Here is a 23,603-nt window from a genome sequence, read left to right on the forward strand (position 1 = left end):
CCTTCAAAATTATTTTCCGCTGTGTTATTTTCACTAACTTCGTGCACCACATTTCTAGGAACAGCATCCACCTCTGGCAAAGCTTTCTCCACAATATTCTCTAGCATTGTACTCTGTTCACTTGAATCATCAACCTGCTTATCTCTGTCTTCATGTGGTTTTTCTGGTTCTTTCTGAAAGTGTTGCCAAATTTTGAAAAGAACAGAAAGGTCTTCACTTGCATCATCAACTTCAATATCTTTCATGCATTTAAAAGTCTCAATTCACCTATCTCCCACTATTCTGCAAAAGTCAACATATTTAAGTGTTTGTAAGGCTACTTCTGGATTTGTAGCAATATTTTTTGGTCTGCGAATCTTCTTTCCAATGCACTTTGCGAAACCTACTGCATTTGCATCCCAAGGATAGAGACCAGTTGCTCGGAAGCCATTCTGAACAGTTTGCTCCAAATCAATGTTTTTCAACAGACTGTCAAGTATGGAAGCAAAATCCTGTTTTGTAAATGCTTTATCAGGATTTTTTGCTCGCCATTCCAGAACTGCATCCTTCCATTTGTTCTTCACTGGTCGGAATGCTGATACATCAGCTGGCTGCAGAATTCTTGTAGAATTGGGGTAAAGAGCCACAACTACGATTTTAAGCTCCTTGCACAACTGACTCAAATGATAAGTAAGTTGTGTTAAGTCCATCTACAAACAACACAACCGGTAGCTGAAAATTTTTTGTACAAGATAAGGGTAGAAAAAATTCTCAATAAATTCAAACAAAACCTCAGACTTCATCCATCCATTGTCACTGCGACCAATACCCCAATTTTCGGGAACCTTAGCTACTATATCCTGTGGGATTCGTTGCAGAGGATATATAATCATTGGAGGGCATACTTTTCCTAAAGCCGAGAATATACAAATGACAGTATACATTGTTAGAATTAGTCCCAGTTATTAGCATGGTTTTTCTGCAGTAATTGGCACCGTATCCAGAAAATGGCACCAATAGTTTTCATTTATTGGCACGCATGCCAATAACTGGTTACACTCATTTCTAAAAAAAAACTATACAGCTTTGTGCTCAGTGGCAAAAAAGAAACCATTTGGCACAGGGGCGCAACAACTAAATTTCCAAAGGGGGGGGCAATATACATTTTTATAAAGAATCATTGATCCCCCGGGAAAATTTGTATTTCAAGGTGGAAAATGGTGCTATTTAAGCAGTTTTATAATCTAAAAATTGATTACACAGCACTTTCTTTGCCCCCGTTTGCCCCCATTTCAAGGTTTCAGAGGGGGGGGCAAAATACCCTTGCCCCCCCCCCCCCCCCTGTTGTTGCGCCCCTGATTTGGCATACGAAAACATTTATATTTTTTAATAATACAAATAAACCAGTTATGGACACCAGTGCCAATAAAAGGAAATCAAGCAAATTTGTGTACCAGTAATTGGCATACCTACAAAAATCACACTTTTGAGGTTATGAGTTTCATTTACTTCACAAATAACTGCCATAGTATACATTCACACAAAAGCCAAACATCAAGTTTCTTATCAACCATGTTTCTTATATGATTCTACTCAATAAATATACTATTCTTAACTTACCTTTAATAAGAAAAATATTTAATTACTAGCTTCATGTGCAGCAATTGACTGTCAGCACAGCGGCCATTTAACTAACAATGTTTTGTGGTGGAAACTGTCGATAGTAATTAACAAAAGGTTGGCATCACTGAAAAAACAGGAAACAGTGCAGCCAGCACACTGCAAAGCTTATTACTTCAAAATGAATTAAAGAGTGCCAATAAATGGTACTGTGCCAACAATAGGATGCTTTACCCTACTTGCTTCATAGCGGGGACTTGTAACACGCACAACAGCTCGAGACAAACTGAGAAATAGAGCTGAGAAGTGCGGGAGGACCTAGGCTCGGACATGTCGAGGCTTGCACGGACACGCCCGCGCGTGTCGCGGCTCGCGCCGGGAAGCGCTTCGTCCTCCCAACTTCAGGCTCCATGCGGTACAGGTTCCCGACCTCTGATCCTAATGAGTGAGGGCTCGTTTTTTATATTTAAACAAAAGGAAAAAAATTGGGGGGTGGGCGATTTGAAATGAAGACTTTTGAAAAATAACGACCACCCTAATATATATACCTACCTACCATAACTCTTGGTTGGTTTAAATAAATTATTTGTACCTACTATAGTTAGATAGTGTTGCAAAGAGCACCTTAAGAATTCATGCTTAAAATCTACTTATAAACTTATGTAAATTCAATCGCCACTTTTAAAAATCAACATTTCTGTTAGTGTAATAATTTTTAGGCACGTAGCTATATGAAACATTATTTAAATGGAATAATTTTTTTGTTATTTAAGGTAATAAATCTAAAAAAAATTCTCTCGTAAAATATTATTTTATTGTTTTTCATTTTATTTGCACTATCATATCATGTATTTTGTAAGTTCTCTTTGAAATTAATAGCAGAAATTAAATATTTTATAATTTGCAGCCATGTCACAATATTCTGCAACAAATAATTGATGTATTAATATTTTGACTAACAATTTCACAATTCTAAGTCAAACTATTAATACATAAATGTTAAACATTTAGAGAGTATGTATTAATTATAAAACTGTTAAATCAGTCCATATTGTCTGCAGTGCAATAAAATTGTTAGTCAAACTATTAATACATCAATTATTTGTTTCTCAACTACTTAAGGCATAGTAATCTAATCAACTTATGTATTAAGAGTACGACTGACAATTTTATTGCACTGCAAGAAATATGGATTGATTCATGAGTTTTCTCATTAATACAGATTTTGACATTATTAACAAATATGTATTGCTTGCACCCTACGTTTTTTGTTTAAAATATTACCAGTATTATCGTAACTATTGAAAATTCACAATCACAAATTTTCAGGAAAATTTGTACGATATTAAAAATATGAATGGGGTTTTGAATATTTATAAGACTAAGAGAAATTGTATTATACTTTTTAGTTTGTTTTAAAAACGTGGTATATAAAATTTCATTAGTAAATATTTTCTAATTTTTAGTCTTGTGTGTGTGAAATTTTGGAATCAGTTTTAAACACCTTTATTATATAATGAAAAAGACATACAAAAAAATTTAGGTTTATTTCAGTTCCTTTTCATTTAATTATTATTATTTTTCTTTAAAAAATTTCTTCATTACATGAAGTGGTTGCTTATACAAGTATGCACAGAAATTAACTATATTTCTATACATCATTTACATCATACTTATTTGAACATCATATATTATGTACTTCTGTTAAAAGAAAAATGTTTGTGATTTCAATTAGATCTCAATTTAATTTATTTCTATGCTTGGTTTAATTAACTCTCATTAAATTATATTTTTATTCAAATAACTATTGTTTACTAAAGTATTTCTGCACTTATGTTAATTATGCTTTGTGTGACATGATTTATGCGAGTTGAACCAATCTGCTGCTTGTGAGAGTTACGTAATCTGTTTTAGTGAAGTTTCAATAAATGCAGTTATACATTGAATGTCAAAACATAATGATCATAATGTTAAAGCATATTGAAGTAATGAATTTTTACATGTGTTTCAGAAACCAGTGCGAGTTCATCTTCAAGCACCAAACATCTTTGGCTGCCGTCGAAAGTACAAGGAATCGTCTACTCTCTGCGAGCCCAGCAGAAGGAGTGGCGTACCAATCGATCACTTGTTGCTCGCTGGAGCCGGTACTCTCCGAGCCCCTTGCGCCACCTCAAAAAACTTTTCTCCACCAGCTCAGAACCAAACCTTAGTGACTCAGATGGCACGCAGAGATTATCAGAAGATGAATGGGATGCAGGGGCTGTGCACCGAGAAGACTCTAGTAAAGATTTGGAGGAAATAGAAAGTTTTGAAAGGCTGAAAAGCTCAACCGAAGAAATTGGTTCTAGTTACCATGACCAGGAGGGTTGTTTGGAAGAAGGGTTTCATTGGGTCGACAGCGACACTTCTATGAAGCTCAAGGAGCCTAACAAACATTATTATGTTCTGACGCCAGGAATCGCGCAGCAGAGCGACTTGTCCAGTGGGGAGCTTACTCTTCAGTTACGTCACGATGAGGGCGAGAGTGACACTTCATCCACAATGATACACAAGGCTCAAGAACCCCTCAAGGTAAATGACGAATCTCTTTTCCAAGAATCGGTCGATAACTTTGTGGGCAGCACCAAAATACCACTATCTCTATACAAAACCAAAATACCAGAAGAAAAATGTGTTCCATGTCTGGATGGTGAAGCCAGTTACACGTCTGTTGTGAATGATAACATGCCTATAGTTGGAAGCTCGGAAAAGAACTTTGAAATCCAGAGACGCCCGTTCCAGCACGAGGGCCGTCTTCCGGAAACTAAGGCCAACGCGGCATGCAGCGATGGTGTGCGCGATCTGTCGGCACCGCCGCAGTACGGCATGGTGGCACCCAGCATCGTGCTTCAACAGCCAGAGCAGTTGACTATTCTGGAGCTGTCGCCAGCGAGACCCGGCCTCAGCAGGCTGCACTTGAAGGCAGACGTGACTGACGGCAGTGCTAGGAAGTCACCTGTCACTGTACAGGAGTGGGTAGACTCGCTGCCACTTCAGCTGCAGAGGTGAGGAACTAAATTCTTTAATTCAGCCATGAGCTCTATTCCCAGGGAGATCAAGCCTGGATATTTCGCGAGTGGAAATAATGGGGACATTGGAGTGACTCAGTTGGGGTCAAACAAGTTTCTTCTCATTCACACCGTTGATGCTCATTGTCATCTCATTACCTCCTCATTGTCTCAAATGACCTGAATGTCAACAATATGTTAAGGCGTACTTCCATTATTCATTCATTCCTGTCTTTATTGGTAGGGAAACGATAACTGGAATGAATACAGTTATGAAAATGTGTAGTTGGAAAGAGGCGAGGGATTATTTTCATTTTTAAGCTCTGGCTAACATGCCATGTGGATTTTTTTCTATCATTTTTCTTTAAGGGATATATATAAATTTTTATTTTCAAATTTTTCTTTCATTTTTTGTTCTGCCACAAATATTTTCAAGATATCCACTTAGTGTAATACCATGGGTGAAAAAAGGTGTGCAAGTGGTGATAAAATTATCAGATTGTGTAACCTTTTACACCCACAGTATTGCATTAAGTGAATATAAATTGAAAAAATTTGTGACAAAAACAGCAAATGCAACAGAGGTATTAAGTCAGAATTTTAGAAATGGCCCTTAAAAAAAGTTATGAAAAGCAGATAATATCAACATGTCGTATGTTACCAAGCCTTAAGTTTTTTATTTTTGTGCACAATATTGGTGTGATAAACATCAAATAAATTAGCATGTATGTAAGGCTATTTAGTAGTTTAAAAATGGTAGTAACAACTATTATTCAAATTATTTGTTGGTTTTTTTAATTGAGTTAAAAGAAATTTTGTAATAACTAAAATATTTGCATATTATATTTATCTTGTTTTAAGTGTGTGCTCATTTCTGTACCCTTTGATGTAAAGGACACCATGTTGCAAAATTATATTATTTATTTGAACTTTTATCTTAAGGTTTTTACGCTTGTAATAATAATTTCTTTATGAAACTTGAACACATTATTCTTGGTATTCTTTATTAGAGGAAAATACTATTTTCAAGATGACTGATTTTCAATTGTAGCAACTCTTGTTTCATAACAAAATGAATGTGGTGTTTACCACCAGGGGGCAGAGTTAGTCCTGGTGTGATCTCTGACATGCACTTGCGTGCTGTACTTGTTTCAAGGGGGGAGGAGGACAGTGAGGAACCACACCAGCAAGAGCCGGACGAGCACCTCGACTTGGGGCTCGGCGCTGAAGGTATTGTTCTCGGTTATCGTGTTATGGGATGATCATCACGATGGATAGCCTTTCAAATTGATTTTGAATGTTCGTAATAACATAGGTAATGTTATATCTCAACCAATCAATTAATGTATTTAATTTGTAGTAGTCTCAAATGTTTCATTTCTTAATAACTTTGTTACACTACACAGTGGTTTTAAATTTTGAACGTAATTTCGAGGTATCATTTAGTTTTAGGTTTAGGTTTGTGATGAACTATTCATTGGTATTAGGTTCTGCATATTTGCAGAAAGGAATGCATGTGCAAAATTAATGATCCAGTTTAATATTTTATTTGTCAATAAGTTAAAATCATCCTTAAGAGCATAACTAGTTTTAAAGCTACATTAAGTTTGTAATGCATGTATGAGGATGTTTGATGCTGCCCACATTTGTCATATTTATCAAACTATAATTATTACCGTGAATGTATATTTTCATCCTGTGTTTAGTAGGCAAGAACCAAAAGTCAGAAAATAAAAAAATATTTATTGTGAGGTGAATGGATTGACATATTATTCTATTGTAATTAGTGTGAGTGTTTACAGTCAACTGATAATTTTTTTCCCCCTTCCATTTATAGCTGGTCTGTTGTTTGCTGTCTGCCCAGAAGTTGAAGTCAGCAGGTACATTTTAATGATATTTTACTAAAATTAAAAAAAAGTTGTACTTTGAGTTAAGTTTTGATTTAAAATTCTGATTTATTTTCAACATTTTACATATTCACTTGCATTTTGATGTTATATGTTGTCTCTCTTATAAACAGCACACATGCAAAGCCTGAGTATGAAATAAACACATTGCAGTGCGGACCATGGCAGTGCGTGCAAGAAGGCGAAGCACAGAGAAGGGTTCGTGCGGGAAGCTTCGCTGCAGTCGGACGTCACGTCGCACACGGGCTCCAGCATGGAGTCGTACCTGGAGTCCCGTCGCGCCGACCCGGAGGAGGTGCTGCTGGGCCTGGGGTTTGGCGGCTCCGCAGGGGGCGTGCGCTCGGAGGTGTCTCGCATCCCGCGCCGCTTCTTGCAGCCCTCGCAGGTGGGTCACTGCTCTCTGCCACTGAGTCATCCCTATGCTAGTCATGATGAATAAACAAAATAAAGTCTATCAGCTATGGACTTTAATTATTATTTAATTATTTTTCTTCTTTCTTATTAATGCTCATAGGGTAATGCCGGGTTATATTACTCATGTGTAATAGTCTTTGGAGTATCCTTACTCTATGAAAACAATATAAACGTGCTAGTTATATTGAAATTGACTGGACCAATACAATTTTTTTTGTTGAATTTCACTTTTATTATTTCACTTAATTACAACTGACTGGGAGTGGGAGCAACCAAAAAGAAACATTCTGTTTGGAAGGTTTGGTCGGATGCTAACTTCTGGTGAACAAGAAGTTTAAGCTAATTTGATAGAGACTTCAACACATGGTTTGTGTAAGAATTTTAAAGAAAGAGCTTGCACATTAATTTTGCGAATGGCCGTTACAGAACCTTCGTTATTGGTAGAACAAACTTTTGAGTGAATTATTGTTCAATAATGAGTTATGAAGTTAGTCAAGGTATAGACTCCACCAACGTGATTCTACGGGACATGTGGATAATCAAGTTAAGACCCGCATTATCAAACTACGCTTGAAGTATGAGGTTCTGAAAAATGACTAAAACAACCCATCCGAGTGCTGTGAGTTTTTTGACCGTTTCTTCAAGAGGACTCTTGGTATCTGCTGCGATCCACCACTTCGAATCATCTTCAGCTTTGTGAGCACACCTCATCGAACATTCACCTTTACTGCGATTCACAAGGTCAACCAACAACCATAGACTGCTTCTCTCCACAAGTCAAGGTTGTAATTATTTCCCACAGTTGGACTCTCCACAAAATTAACATTGTATTGTGGCAAAATCAGGTATGGTCCATGGTATGTAAATCTTGTTAGTTTGTATCAGGGTAAATGTTATATGTTATTAGGTAATTAGCATTCTCTTTCAAAAAGTTAGTTGGGTTAACTTTGAACATTGCTGCTTCTATTTAACTCTTTGCGTGAATTGCTAATAGATGTTTGAGACCATATTTTAACGTTAACTCCTTTACTGTTTCTGTCTCACTACATTTCAGAGGTGATCCCTGAGTATTAACTTTCTCTTGTTTATTTACTGTACTGACTGATTAGTTGTGCAAAGGTAATTTGTAATTTTTAAACAATATCACATACGTATAACTGATTAAAGTTATTTTTCTTTAGTTAACTTAAAAACACTGATTTAATTATTTAATCCAAATTTGAATGCTAGTTTCGTCAGTGATAATGTTGTCAAGTGTATGTGATCAACAAATGGTTTAATTTGTCATTTTGTTTGAATGAACTGGAATAGCATATGTTGACATCTAGTTGTCATTGTTTAGGAGAATATATAGTCATACTATGCTTTTCTATTATTTTTAATCGTCTCTTTGAGTTGAAAGATTTGAGATTTCTATGACATCTAGGCTTAACAAATATTACAGTTTTCTTTTGAGGATGATAGTAGTCTTATCATTTGAAAGATTGATGACACTGTTTCTTGACACTTTAAATAAAACTAATTTAAGATAGTGGAATATGTGTGAGGAGCTATGTCAATGAACTAGAAGTTTTTTAATTATATAGAAAGTGACGTTAGTCAACTGGAGTAGTTAGAGCATTTATTTAGTTTTAAAAAAAGTAAGTTCTATGATGATTGGCATAAGCAACAAAGTTCTTACTTTAAACAGAAAATTGAATTAATATGTATTCGCAGAATATTGCAAGTACATTAGTGTCTCGTATAACCAAACTTCGATTGACCACGGTTCCGTATTATCCGAGCTGACCAAATGTGCTATTATGGCAAAGACCACTGAAACCTTTGTCTTGAGGGCCTAGAAAATGATCTAACATTGTTGAAAGTCTAAAAAAGATAAATCTCAAATATATAATTTACTGGTTGGATGAAAAATGGGGTGACATGAAACCATCTAGAAAAGCTGTAAAAACATCATCTGAAAAAATATTTCTGCACCAACACAAAACCAAGATGGTTCCATACTATCTGAGATTTTGCATATCAGAGGTTTCCGCAGTTCACGTTAACTCACATAATCGAGACTCTTCTACAGTTGTTTTTACCTATGGAAAATTATTTAATATATTGGTTTTTTTATATAGCTCCATTGGATTCACCATATTGTGTATTCTTTATGGCTAATATATAATTGTCATTCACATACTAAAATAATATTTTGAATGTATCTAAGTAATTGAATAATTATTTCACATTATTATTAATGTGACTGACAGAACCTAAACTTTTCCTTTATTATGATCACCGAGATTTGCAAAAAACCTAGCTGCCACAGATAAAACATATTCTTTTGCAGATGTGGGTTTAGTTAGGTTATACTAAGCTCACCGGACAAAAAATTGGTAACCCGTGGAGAAATCATTACAAGCATCATTTAATACTGTGTAACTCCGCCTGTGGAATTAATAACCGCCTGGATTCTGTTAGGAAGTGAGTCCACAAGGTAATGCAGGTACATTGCATCTACATTAAGCCACTCACTGAGAATTTGATAGCGCAATTCCACCAATTCGTGGCAATGCATTTTATCTACTGTCCCATCATGTCCCACACATTTTCAATGGGGTTCAAGTCAGGTGATTTTGCATGCCAATCGAGATGTAATAGTGTGCCAATCATGTGCATTATAGGCACCCTTTTTTTTAAATTTTAAAATAGAGTTTTTTATAATTTTTTTTACTTAAATTTTTTGCTCCCTGCCATTTTATTCAGTCCAGTGTACGGCCGGGCCATTTCTTTTTCAGCGTGTTTTTTTTTTTCTCTTCCCCCCCCTCCCCCCCCCCCCCTCCCCAACCATCCGGTTCACAGCTTCGCCAATGCTACGTTGCAACTTGGAGTGCTGCTTGAAGCGCCCTGGTCCCATAACCCCCGCTTGCTGTCATGTACTAAGTCTCGTTAATAAAGTGGTTTAAACAGTGGTGAGGGTAAGAGCCTGGTTTGCTAGAATCGTTACACAGAATTCCCTTTTGTGTGTGGCTGTGTTTTTATTTTTTGTATTTGTTTAGTTTCAATTTTTTTGGACCATGTCTGTTGGCTTGTACTAAAAAAATAATAAATAAAAAAAATATTCATGTGATAGTCATTCCATTGGCTTCACAGTATTGGCCATAAAACCATTTTTGTCTGGCATTACAGAACATTTTGATTTTTACCAGTGGTTAACTTTACACATTTGCAAGGCCCCTCAGCCAGCCTGCTTAAAGTTCGTGGGAGCATGCTGAGGGTTGCAGATGAGGTTAATAAACCAAAGTGTTCGATGAAGGTTGTGGTGGGGGAAGTTGGTTTTGCAAAACAATTGTTTCGTAAGGTTTGTCATCTCTATCATAAACGTCTCTGAATCATCAGTCTTGCAACTGAGATGTTTGTGAATTATAGCATTTTTTGTGTAAATAAGGTACAAATATTATCGTAGTTAGGGCTTACATTTGTCATCTATTTGACTTTGTCTGAATGTTGGGCTGTATCTTTTACATCTGGCGGTAGTTTTATAAGAGTGCCACACCCCATTTGTTGTTACAAGCAAAAAATATATATAATCGTTAACTCAACATTTTTCATCTTCAAATAATGAACATTACCTAACTTTGAGATGATTCTATCATCCTTGCGTACTCTTAAACTTTGTGTAGAAATATGTTTATGTAACTTTCTCTGAACCTAGTGTCCGCCATTTTTTGTATTAAAAACATGGCGATTAAGAATAACCAATTTATGACAGCAATAATCAAATGGTAATGAACTTATGAATATTTGTATATACTTCTTTTTAAGTTTTTATTTATGTAGTTTATTATTTCTTACCATTTGTATATATGCCCCATGATTTTAAATTAAACATTTATTTTGAGTTGGGCATAATAATTTATTCACAGATAATTTTTCAGGTGAAAGGAGTTGCTGTTGATGACTTTCTCCATTACCAGCAGGATTTAATAGAGAAATTTGAAACTGGATTCTCTGGTTATCGAGGTTTAGTTGGTGAGTCCTCTTATATTTTTTATTGCAAAATTCATTTTTATTACAAACAAAAATACAGTTGATTGTCATTACAAGTTCAGTGCTATTACAGATTGAAAACGTAGATGATAATTACAATTTTGTTTTATAATATTGAAGTTCAATTTTTATGTATTAAAAAAAAGAATAGGTGGTCTATAATTTAATTGTTATTTGTGAAACGTATGATTTCTGGGTGTTATACATGATGTAGAAGTAGTAGCTCAGCAAGTGGTCCAAACTGTCAATTGCAGGCTACGACGGTGAGTATGGCTCGGCTTGTTGCTTTATGGCTCCAAGCCTGTCTCCCACACAGACGGTTGTTAACTGTTCGTCGCTCTCGATCGGCGGCATCTCAAACATTCCAGCCAGGTTCCTGTCCCACCACCGCCCCAACGCCCGCAGGCTCCTGGGCGTGCCGGGCGTGTCACGCTCCACCAGCGTCCACTCGCAGCTGCGGCTGGCGAGGCAGAGCCTCGGCGTGAGTCACGCGCAGTGTCGCAGGGCCAGCGAGCCGTCTGCGGAGCGCCGCAAGCCGGCGCCAAACTGAACCACTTCACTTTAAAACTATGTATTTTAAATAATCTTGTTCAAACTGGGGGGGGGGGGGGGGGGGGAAACCTTTTTTTTCCAACCCTGAACAGGAATACCAAAGGAAATTTCATATAAAGTGCAGTGATATTCCAAAAAGTGGTAATGAGCTGCTGTATGCCTCTACTTTATGTACACAGTTGCAATATTGTACAGACGTGATATGAAACACTAGAAAATTAGATTCTACCCAAAAAAAATTCTGAATGGAAGCTGCTTGATTGGTGGCGAGTACATCCCAAACCGAAGCATGCCAGATTAAAGAGCTCCGATTGTTCTTTAACTTCTCATTTTGTCTTTGTAGTTAAACTAGTTGTAGCAACGGAGTCAATATTTCATAGTAGTTGTGTATATGTAAATGAAGCCTACTTGCAGTTCATGTTCATTTTTCAGGGAACAAGGAGATTATGTTTCTGATGCAGAGAAATTAAAAACAGGGGTGTTTAATAGCTCTTTAGTGTCATACGGGACCACTGGAACTAGTTTTAAAATGTAGTAAAAGAAAAATTTTAGGGCATATTTAAGGATTTTATTGTGTAATTATTAAAACAATATTCATAGTAGTATTATGAGTGGGGTCATAAATTGAACAGGTAAGTCTTCAGTCAGTGTATTTTGGTATGGATTGGCTCCATTTTCCATTACAGTTGGTATGTATACAATATATTGGTATCTTCTGCAGAACAGTCAAAAAATTAATTTATCATTTTAAATCACAGTGTGGTAAATGGATATCTTCACACACACACACACCCACACCCACACCCACACCCAGACACTCACACACTCACTCTCTAACACACTCACTCTCTCTCTCTTTCTCTCTTTCTCTCTCTCTTTCTCTCTCTCTTTCTCTCTCTCTTTCTCTCTCTGTCTTTCTCTCTCTGTCTTTCTCTCTCTCTTTCTCTCTCTCCCTCTCCCCCCCCCACACACACACACACACACACAACGGAGGTATGTCTTATTAGGAAAATTTTCCCCCTCCCCTGTTACGAAATATTTAAGTGATCACAAGTACATTTTGGAAAGCTAAATAATTTTAAAAGTAAAAAAATAAAGTTAAATTTGGAGATTTTTATGACACTCCTCATTATTATTTTGAGCTTTACATTTAAGTGTTGTGTATATTGCTGTCATTGTATGCATAAACTGACTGTGATGTTTTACGCTTGAGCGATAATCTGTGTTTAGTGTTCAATTAAGTTTACATTATAGATAGTGATAAAATTTCAAGAGGCCTAGTATATTTTTAAATTGTGATAGTGTAAATATTTTTAGCACATTGTAAAAATCGAAGGTTGTGCAGCCATGATGATTGTGTGCTAGTTTAGTTTACACATCATAATGAAACATGTATAATTTAGTGTAGCAATTGACAGACACACAGCTCATTATCCATCTGGGGGGTTCATGCAAATGTAGTAGCATAAGAATAAATTTTACTCTTTGCTAAGGCATACTTCCATATAATCTAAATAAGAATAAAACAGCTTTAAATGTATTTAAACTTGAAATAATAGGTTCCTTTGCAACCACTCAACGGGGAGCTAATGGAGCACTGCCAGAATGCATTTGTAAGTTTATTAGAAACTTTGTCAAAACCAAATGTTTGAATTGGTGCTGGGTTGCTTTGATTATTAGATAATACTGAATTCTTAATTAAGAAATAGATTTGTAATTTGAAATCATACTACTATTCTCTTGTTAATTTACAGTATATTACTAAATATATATACAATTTGTAATGTTAAATGAGTTAAGAATTGTCACACTGCTAGTTGAAAGATGGATAATATTTGTAGTTGTGCATTTGTCAAGAATCTTTTGACTAAAGACTGTACATGTATTATTTATTTTTTGTTGCTGCTGAGGTATTAAGTTTTTCAGTCATTTACACCTCATGACATTTTTTTGTTATTTTTACATTAAGGTTAATGTGTGTTTGAATAGAAAAAGGTAATTTGCTCAGAAAATAGCCAAGATAAACAATGATTTGTCTGGCATATTGCCAATTCACATACTCAAAATTTACGTAATATTATTTCCATTCATTTTCATGCTTCTTTAATGTAAACTTCCATCATTTCTGTGGCTACACTGATTTTTCGGTGCTGTGAGTGTGTCTTATGTCTTTGTGCTGCAGATGTGCTAAATTAGTTGAAGCTTGATCTTTACTTTAGGAAGAGAAATACCTACAACTGAGTGGTGGTGATTGTTTGGCTTACATAATTAGTTACTCATATTATGGTCCATTTAGTGTTTGAAATATATCTCAGAACATGCAATACTATATACATCTTTGATTCAATGATTCCATATTTAAAAAAAAGGCATTTAAAATTGAATCTACTATCAACTAACTTTTAGTTTTTTGATATTATTTCATTTCATATTTATTTCATATTTATTTCATAGTTCGTAGTTGCAGTTATTTTATGATCCTGATGTTTTTGATCTTTAGGAGTTTTTGTTGTATAACTTGTATAACTTCAGATTTACAGCATTGTTGTAAATATTATCGTGTTATATTTATATTTTAAATATTATAATTAAAGCTGTTGAAAAGTGTTACTTTCCTTCTTAATTCTGTGAAACAAGGTGCTCTGACTATTCCCTATTTCTGTTATCAAAATAATATCATAGGATGAAGTAATATATTAAAAATTAGTAGTGGTCATGTCATAAATTTACTCTGCTATACCATTGGTAGAGACTTGAAAAAGAGAAGGATATATTTTCTTAAAAGTATTGTTAATTTGACCCCAACTCTCAACAAAAAGGAGGGTTATTTTATTTTAGAGGCACTTTTGTTTGATGACAGGAATTCTATTTCGTAATTGTCTTATCTTACTGCATTTAATACTTAATGTACAGAAAAATCCTGTCTAAGTTAAATTTAGTTATCAAAAGACAGTGTAGCAAACATGTCAACTTTGGCTTCTTTCTGGTTTAAATGTATTTACAAGAGCTTCTCTGGTGCCACTTTTGTTAGTATGAGTGATTTTCACAGCCTCTTTTAAAACAGCAAGTGGCATATATGAATAGGAAAATTGAGTTTTGCTTGTGCAGAAGAAAAACTGTTCATAAATCAAACTTAAAAAAAGTAAAAGTAAAGAACTCGGTGATAGATAGTGTTGGGGTGGGTGCATGGGCGTGAGAAAGAGGAGAAGTGAGGAAGGAAGTGGAAGGAACTGTGGCAAACTTCATTAGTGCTTTTTCTCTCTTCCAGTCCTTCCCGTGCATTCCAAAGCGTCCTGTCATATCCTTCACATTCTTGTTGGTTCAGGAAGCAGTCAAAAGTGGCATGAGTGACAAAGTTTAAAAGCAGAGGGTGTAGTTTTTCTACTAAGCTCTTCCCATAGCTGACATTGGTGAAAAAGGCTTGGATTTGCTGTGGAAGAATTACAAAACAGCAGCACAGCAGGACAAATGGAGAATTGCCAATAAAATTAAAATAGTTAAGATACCAAATATTTAGTAGAGACCTTTTTTGTTTATAATTAAATTTGTAACAAGTTTTATTCTATGCTTTTTTTTTCTCTATAATGCATTGTTTTTGAGTAATTTTTGCTGAGAAAGTTGTGAAAACGTCACATTCATAAAATAATAGCCTATTTTTGTAGGAATCTTGGTAAAAGATGAAAAAAATATTAAAATTGTGCTGCAACTTAAAAGCATTAGAAATCGTGTTATTTTTTCAAGAGAATCACGATCACGGAATATTCAGGTCTTAAGAATTGCAAATTATAGTAATTTTTTCACTCAATTAATGCAAATTTGTTAAGACACTTAATGATGATGCAGCTTAGAAAAAATAAATTTGATACAACAATAAACAAATTAGATTCAGGTTGGACTGTATTTTACTATTGGTTATTTATTTGTTTGTTTGTTTGTTTGTTTGTTTTTATTTACCAAAATAAATCATGATTTTAATATTTTCACAAAAATATATTTGTTCATTGTTATGTGCAGGATCATTGATATTGACAATTGGTAAAGGCAACTTGGAACCTGATAACTCTAATGTCTGGAATGTAAGATTATCTTGAAACTTTGATTATTTTGCAACAATAACCATTTTGAAGATAAGACTCTTTAATGTAAGAAGATCTTTAATATGACATCGTATGGCAAGGTTTCATGTATAAGGCACAAATGAGACATGTGAAAAATATGCTAGAGGCCCAGAAGATCCATTAGTTCTATTATGAATTATCTGGTTGTCAAACACTAGTTTCCAATTTGTGCATTTGGTTAGTTTTACGCTAAGCATTGAAGATGATATCATAAACAAAGCAACAAATTAAATCTTGGCTATCTGTTACAATCTAATATGGACAAAAAGACAGTGCAAATTTAAATTAGTCCTCTGTAAAAGACACAAAATTACCACTTACCGCCAAGTTGATAGCATATAAAAATTGGCAAGATTCAGATTTTTAAACGAAAATTTTTTTTTGCTGAATGCTACTTTGCATATATCTATCAAGAAAAGTGTTTGTTTGTTTTTTAGACAAAACTATATTTTAATCCTGAGCGTGATGAAATTTTGTGCACCTTACGTTCAGAATAAGGGGAAAATTACTGTCTACGTCTGAATTCTAAAAATTACCTGCATCCCCCTGAATAAAGCCTCTTCATTTTGCTTAAAGCCTGGACAATGCCAGGTACTTCAGCTAATTATTCTAAGTGCAGAAGTGATGCCTTTAAATGTTGCAGATAATAAAAAAAAATTATATCTGCAATGATTAGAAATTTTTTTGACAATTGACTTTACAGTTAAGAACAAAAATATTGCTAATAATGTATATTGTGTTTTTAGTTTTAAGAACGTCCCTCTGATAGGAAATATTTATTTGTGATTATTTGGACTGTTAACAGTGCTGAACTAGGGTAGTAATGGTCTCTATATAATTGTAAGTTCACTATAGTATTTTCTCTCTCAGTTCTCTTAACTATGATTGGTCTAAGATCTGCACTTTCTTGGCATCTCTTTGGTGGGATAGTAAGATCAGTTAGGCAGATGGTAATGCAATTGTAAGTAGTGGACAAGTACATCAGAGTTAGCTGATCTTGTGGCTTTGATTGTGAATGTTTTGATGTTATGAGAAGACAGTATTTTATGGTTTTATTTTATCAGGGTGAAGCTGTCAGTGTTCATTATCAGTTTTACTCTTCTATTACCAATTATACATACCTTTCCTGGAGGCTAAGTTCAAATATTCAGTATTGTGCCATTAGATTTCATTCAACTTTGGTCTCCTAATGTTATTAAATTTTTCCAAACTGAAATAAATGTAATAAATGTGTTTCAAATCCATATTTGTAACATAAACACAGAAATGTTGTTTTTGTGTCTCTTTTTCTGGGGGGTTTGAAAACCTGTCATCTTTGAAAGTTGTTTTTTTAATAAGCCAGACCATGGAAAAAAAGTCAAACTGGTTAATGTAAGTTAAAAAATTTTTAATAATTCATAATAATATTTGTTTGCCTGTTTTTTTTTTTTAATATTCGAAGCATGTGTTTTCCTCTGCAGATATTTTCCCTTAAGATGCTGTGTCATTGGACATGAAAATGTAAATTTTAGTACATATCTGTTTTTGTCTAGCTATCCTTTATTCTTCAGAGAACACCATGTTGCACCTAATTTTTAAAAAATCTCAGCTGCTAAAAGTCATACTTGTTCTACTCATGTCTGTGATCTTGCAGTACTATTTCATTCAGCGCTAAGATGGTGCCATGTCACTAAATTAAGCATAGGTATGGATTATTGCAAAGGTATTAATTGTGTGAATATTTAAATTGTTTAAAATGTACGTTTTCAGAGTATCTTTTGTACTGAGATTTTTGTCTCCCAAATAGTGAAATCATTACTCACTAGAGGTAGTAGTAGGTGATTTGGGAAACTAATTTTTGATTTGCAGTGCTCCTGCCTATCAAGATTACTGGTTTAGGACTGTACAAGTTAATTTCTTCAGCATTGAAGTAATACTATTAATTAGAATTCTCTTGCAACTTTATTCTGATTGTTCTCTTTTTTTTTTTTTTTTAAGTTATAGCCTTTCTTGCTTGATATTTTCTGTACAAAATTTTCTAGCTGTGAAAGTACATGCAAGTGATCATAATCATGAACACTGGCATGACATTTTACTGCTGTTGGATAGTTGCTAGTAAATTTCATTTGTGGAAATTTAAGTTGAAACATTATATGTAAGAGTGGTTTCATCATAAATTTACAGGGAAATCCCTCAATTAATAGAAATGACTAGTAAATGTTAAAACCAACATGGCATGTGAGATAGAGCCATAAGTATTTTTTCCATTATTAGCACTTAGTTATTTTTTGCTTTTCCATCATGTTCTTTGTTGTCCAGCATTTTATATTTCTAACCATAATTGACCAATCACTAAAGAGGTAGTGTGTAGGTTTGAGGGAATTCTTATCCCTTCCACACCAATAAAATTAACCCTAAAATTTACCATCTTCCTTGACAGATTGACAGGTAAAAAGTCTGCTTCTGCTGTGGCCGTGCTGCTGGCAGCGCTACTAAAAGCGGTAAAGCAACTTTTTGTGATTCAAAACGCCCACTTTGTTAGTGTTGGACTCTCCCTGCCATCGGTTATTGGCGGCATTTGTGATCGTTCTGCTGAGCCACTGTCATGAAAGCCCAGTCCAGTTTACATTTCACAAGGGAATAAATAATATCCACTTTATATCAGGTCGCCATGGTGATGACCTATGCTGAATGAGTTGTTTTGTTCAGCGCATCTCTCTCCATCTCCACACCCAATTGTGTGGCGGAACTGTTGACTGATACGAGCACTAGCGTTCTCTATTTTAATTTATTTTTCAGAACACGTTCATGTACAAAAGTATATTTTCCATTGGCTATCTGCTGGTTCAGCTCCTTATTTGTCGACTTGTCTCTGTTGTCTGTTGTACGACTTAAGTTTTGGTTTTAATAAATTTGTTTGTGTGTATTTTTTGTATTGGCTCTAATGATTTTGATGTAGCGCTGTATGTTCCTAGGTTGCTTTACCAATATTACTCGGTTACTTTGAATAGGGAATTGGCTCTCCTTGTCTCCAGAGTGCTAAGTGAAGTCGTCACTGGAAAAAAGATGCAGCCAAGTTGGGAACTCTCAGCTTCCACTGAGTTTATTTTAAGCCATTGTCACGTCTTGTTGGTTCTATTTTAAATACTTCTCAGTGGCATATCTTTCTTCTTGCCCTCAGAGTCTGTGTGGTGGTGGTTTCCTCCTGGTGCTCTGGCTGTTATTGACAGACCAACCATGGCTGGTGACATTTTTTTACTGTTGTCGCACTTCTTGATACTTCCTAGTCTACTGGTAGCATGTCGTCTTCAGCATCTAGAGTAGTAATGGTCTCTATATAATTGTAAGTTCACTATAGTATTTTCTCTCTCAGTTCTCTTAACTATGATTGGTCTAAGATCTGCACTTTCTTGGCATCTCTTTGGTGGGATAGTAAGATCAGTTAGGCAGATGGTAATGCAATTGTAAGTAGTGGACAAGTACATCAGAGTTAGCTGATCTTGTGGCTTTGATTGTGAATGTTTTGATGTTATGAGAAGACAGTATTTTATGGTTTTATTTTTAGTCCTCTTTCGTTTTAAAACTGAGAATTTCTCTGTTATTTTTTTTATTTTTATAAAAGCGGTTTTTTAATACTAATTCCACCAAAGTAGGGGTAAAATTTATATGCTGCATTATTACAATAAAATTTTTAATAAATTGTTATAAAGCAGATACATTCAGAACAATAAAAATAAATTAGTGAGCATTTATGGTTTGAAATTGATTCAGTAAGGGATGCACAATAAAACAAATTTAATTAATTTTTTTGGATCCATCCACTTTAATACACAATTTTGTCCAGAAATAATGACATTCCTTGAATTTCAAACATTAATAGTTCCTTTTTTTATATGTATTAAATTTTGTTTAAATGCCACTTAAGTCCATGATATACTTGCATTTCAGTGTTACACGGAGTTTTGACATGCTTTTCATTGTTATTTTTGTTTTATCGTAATTCATCATATAATCTTGTCCCTAGTTATGAGGTATCTTTTGTGTGTCTAAATTTTGCAGTTTATCATTTGCCAAAACACAAAAAGTAAAGTACGTTAAATATTCACAAATTTTACATTAATGATACAGCATTTTGAGGGTTATGATTTTTGCTGTATGTAACAGTTCTTACTTTAGCTACATCTTATGTTTGGTTGGACATTTTAACAGTTATTGCAACATGTATTCAGTTAACTAATATTTTGCTTGTCATTCTTTGTGCATGTGTTTTTTTGTGAGTAGTGTCTTGTAGCAAAAATATATTTCAAGTTATTTTGAAAACTAAATGAGGAAACTTTGTGTGTTAGAGATTTGCTTTTAGTGTTTTCTTTTTTGATGGTATTGTGCATTTGTAGGTTAATGAGTGAAAGCATTCTAAATTTCAAAAATATTAAGGGATGAAACATCAGCTGGGTTGAAATTATAAACTACAGGAGGTGATGCTAATTGTACTTTAAAAGGTTTAATCCTGCTGTAGAAAATTAGAATTATTTGACTCTAGATTATCCGCTGCACCTACGGGACCACAGAATAAGCTTATCATCAAGAATTTCCAGCAGAAATAGAAGCAATAGTAATAATACTTTTTGTTAAAAGATAAATAATTTTACAAGCTTTAAATTGTTATGCAGTCGCTAAAGATTGTGTTATGCTTTCACTTTTTAATTTTACTGTGAGCATTATATTTGTGGTCTGTAAATGTTGTGCTTTATGTGTGTGCAGCCTACACGTGCCTAGGTTGCCTATGTTTAATTTACTTTAATTATTGGTTTGCATGCTAAGTTTTTTTTACATATTTGTAAGTTTTATTGTAATAGTCATTAAAATAGTAATGGTTAATAGGATTACCATGTATCCATGTGCATACTTATTAATGTGAATAACTGTCCCTCTACCCAGCTATGCAAATTTTCATAAGTAGCAGTATTTAAAAAAATTATAGGTAATTCATTAGTGAGTTAGAAAGTGTTATTCAATATTTCCCATGGACTGCCAGTTTAAAATGCTGTCCTTTTAATTTCTTGTAAACAACTTGATTTTGGTTGTATTTTTACAGTGAATTTTTTTTTGCTTCTACAATAAATTTGAGCTCTCTGTAATAATAATTCCCCTTGAAACACTGAAAGTAATGTACAGTAGTTTTTAAGGTGGTACCATGACTCTTTTTAAACCCCACCCTCATGCTCTCAAGGCGAAAATAATTGGATGACCTGAGCTTGCAAGAAAGTAATATTTTGTGCAATAATTATAATGTGCAGTTTTAACTGACACTTATGCCAGTTTTGGTATTTGCTCAGGTCCGTCTCAGACGCCGTCCGTGATAGTGGCCAAGATCATGGAGAAGTTGCGAGATCACGAGCGAGAGAGCAGCTGCCGCAGCTCCGTGGCTTCCCACCTGAGCACCAGCACGCCGGCCAGTGTTCCGCCCCCACCGCCTCCCCCACCGGCAGAGCTCAAGAAGTTCTCGCACATGGCCCGCAAAGTAATGAAACGCACCAACGTCACCCGCGCCCTCAGCGTGCTCAGCCCGGCCAACCGCGAGTTCCTCGACAGCCAGGGCAGTAAGTCGCCGGAGGTGCCTCGCAAGAGGATGATCATTGGACAGCGCTCCTTCACCTTCAGTGGTGACGGGGACCTCATAGAAGTTGAGTCCCGTCCCTCATCCCCGTCGCACGAACCCTCTCCGAAGCAGGCGCACGGGCCGGCCAAGCGACTCGTCCACAAGGACTCCGTGCTGTCCTTGGCGACAAGCGCGAGCATGACTAGTATTGACAGCGACAGCGACACGGATGACAGGAGCAGCGAGTACGAGATGCGTAACAGGATCTCGAGACCGCCTCCCCCCACATCGCCATGTTGTGATGTTGGGCCCACGCTTCCTACCTCCACTTCCACTTCGTTGCCGGCCAACCATCGGCAGAGAATTCTTGACAAGAGGATGTCGTCCACTAGTCTAAGCAGCTGGGAAATGGAAACCTCTGCACACTCAACTGAGCGGTCAAATCGACTTTTAGATGCTTCGGGGCCAAGTGACGGAAATGTGGAAGGTTCGAAATCCCAGCCTAATTCTAATGCCCTCAGCTTTTTACGTACCAAGTGCGAATCGATTGATGAAGACGTAAACATGGAAGTAATTTCAAATTCCCACAATTCATTAAATAGTTCGAGTATCGTGGAAAAAGTTGAATCTACGTCCGATGTGGAACTTGGAATGGAGGCAAGTGAAGAATTGTGTGTCATACCAATTTGTCCTTCAGATGAAGCTGCGTTGCCACCTTTTTTCACCTCAGTGCAGCAGCATCAGACACCAACGTGCCTTGTTCGCGATCAGGTGTGCATGTTGCATCGCGACAGGTCATCGCGGAGAGGCAGCTTGAAGAGGCAGCAGCACATTGTGGAAGATGACGACATAGACAAAACAGAAGAGGGGATCGAAGACTCTGCTTCAACGCTAATGCCCATTGCACCATTCGCGGTGCAGAATAATGAAAATTTGCTTCAGCTGGTACCAGACACCAGGGGTGACTCCTTTGAAATGGAAGAGGTGAAGTACATACATATTCTATTGATCTGGTGCAATTTTGGATTTTTAGAAATAATTTTAATATCTTGCATTTAGATTGAGGTACTAGCTATGAACTTCAATAAACTGTACACCAATTCCTCACTTAGCACAACTAATGTGTTCCTAAAAATGTTCATGTTATTCAGAATTGCGTATTCTGAAACATTGTTTTCCATAAATAGTAAGGTTAATTTACTTAATATGTTCCAAAATGTGTTGGGAAATATTCTTTACATAATATAAATGCGTAGAATAACACCAAGCAATAAATGTCACACCATTTATCTTTATAAGCCTACCATTGAATACTTTGTATGACAATACAACACCACATAAAGGGAGATAGTGGTTATGTACTATTGTCAGTCGGCTGGTTGGCTTGCCTGCCCGGAAGTGACCTCCAACTCATGTCCGTACCTTTCCACGAACTTTCCAAACCATCCTTTACTGGCAGTGAAACCAAGATTTCTGTTTGGATATTTTACATTTTATTTTTCAAAAATGAAAGTGGTTATTTGCGTATTGGTTCACACCAATCCTGTAAGGTCCGTGATTTTTTTTTTCATGGCACTATTCATTTAACACCCTTTTCCATGTAAATCATCTGTTCATTTCTGTTCTGGTATCTAATATCAAATATATTCCCGCTCTTACATTGGTAGAGTCCTTATTTTGTACGATTGTGCACACAGTTGACTTGCTTAAAACTAAATTGCAACCAACATATGTGCGGCCTTCATTACATTCTGCTTCCGTATAATTCTAGTTTTGTCTCTGTACTTGAACATGATTCGTTGTGCTCTCACTCGGAAGCCATGATTCCAGTATGATTCCCACTGCAGGTGCTTGCGCACGTACAGTTACCAGCAGATGAATGAGCAGACGGTACGGCCCAGCGGCATACGCACAGACGTAAACATTTGGTCCTTAGCACTCCGTACCTGCAACTTACTTGCCATAGCTGATGTTTGTACAAATGCTTATAGCATAGTCAGACCTGCACGTGCATTTCTTCCTCCCTCATATGGTTTACTGTATGTCACAGTACATTTGGTCTTGTACCGAGTTGAAGCAGACTTTGTGTCGTCATACCCGACTTTTTTTGCCTATGGTGATTTCATGCTAACTGAAATTTACATGCATGCTATTGAAGACTTGGGTAGTAAAATTATCATTGCACTAAATGAATTCACGCAATCTGAAGACGTTCTAAGTGAGGGAATTAGTGTAATAGTCAACATACATCCCAAAAAAAAAAGTATTTTTCAAAATGTTATTCACCTTCCTTTCTTGTCTTTTTACGACGTTTTCTAATTGTGATAGCGTTAATTTTTTTTTACTGAACCTG

At 35.6% G+C, this 23,603-nt stretch overlaps 1 protein-coding gene across 3 annotated transcripts in view; it reads left to right on the top strand.

Moving 5' to 3' along the window:
* The window catches only part of LOC134542857 (uncharacterized), a 116,435-nt gene that overhangs the window by 66,659 nt on the left and 26,173 nt on the right, over window positions 1-23,603 (top strand). For all 3 annotated transcript variants that reach the window (XM_063387430.1, XM_063387446.1, XM_063387438.1), the window contains exons 2-7: window positions 3,611-4,643; window positions 5,803-5,876; window positions 6,484-6,526; window positions 6,707-6,938; window positions 10,891-10,984; window positions 20,988-22,234. In XM_063387430.1, coding sequence (XP_063243500.1) covers window positions 3,611-4,643; window positions 5,803-5,876; window positions 6,484-6,526; window positions 6,707-6,938; window positions 10,891-10,984; window positions 20,988-22,234 — 2,723 coding nt within the window. The remainder of the gene's footprint in view (window positions 1-3,610; window positions 4,644-5,802; window positions 5,877-6,483; window positions 6,527-6,706; window positions 6,939-10,890; window positions 10,985-20,987; window positions 22,235-23,603) is intronic.

Source organism: Bacillus rossius, chromosome 1 (genome assembly GCF_032445375.1).
Source record: "Bacillus rossius redtenbacheri isolate Brsri chromosome 1, Brsri_v3, whole genome shotgun sequence".
NCBI lineage: Eukaryota > Metazoa > Arthropoda > Insecta > Phasmatodea > Bacillidae > Bacillus > Bacillus rossius.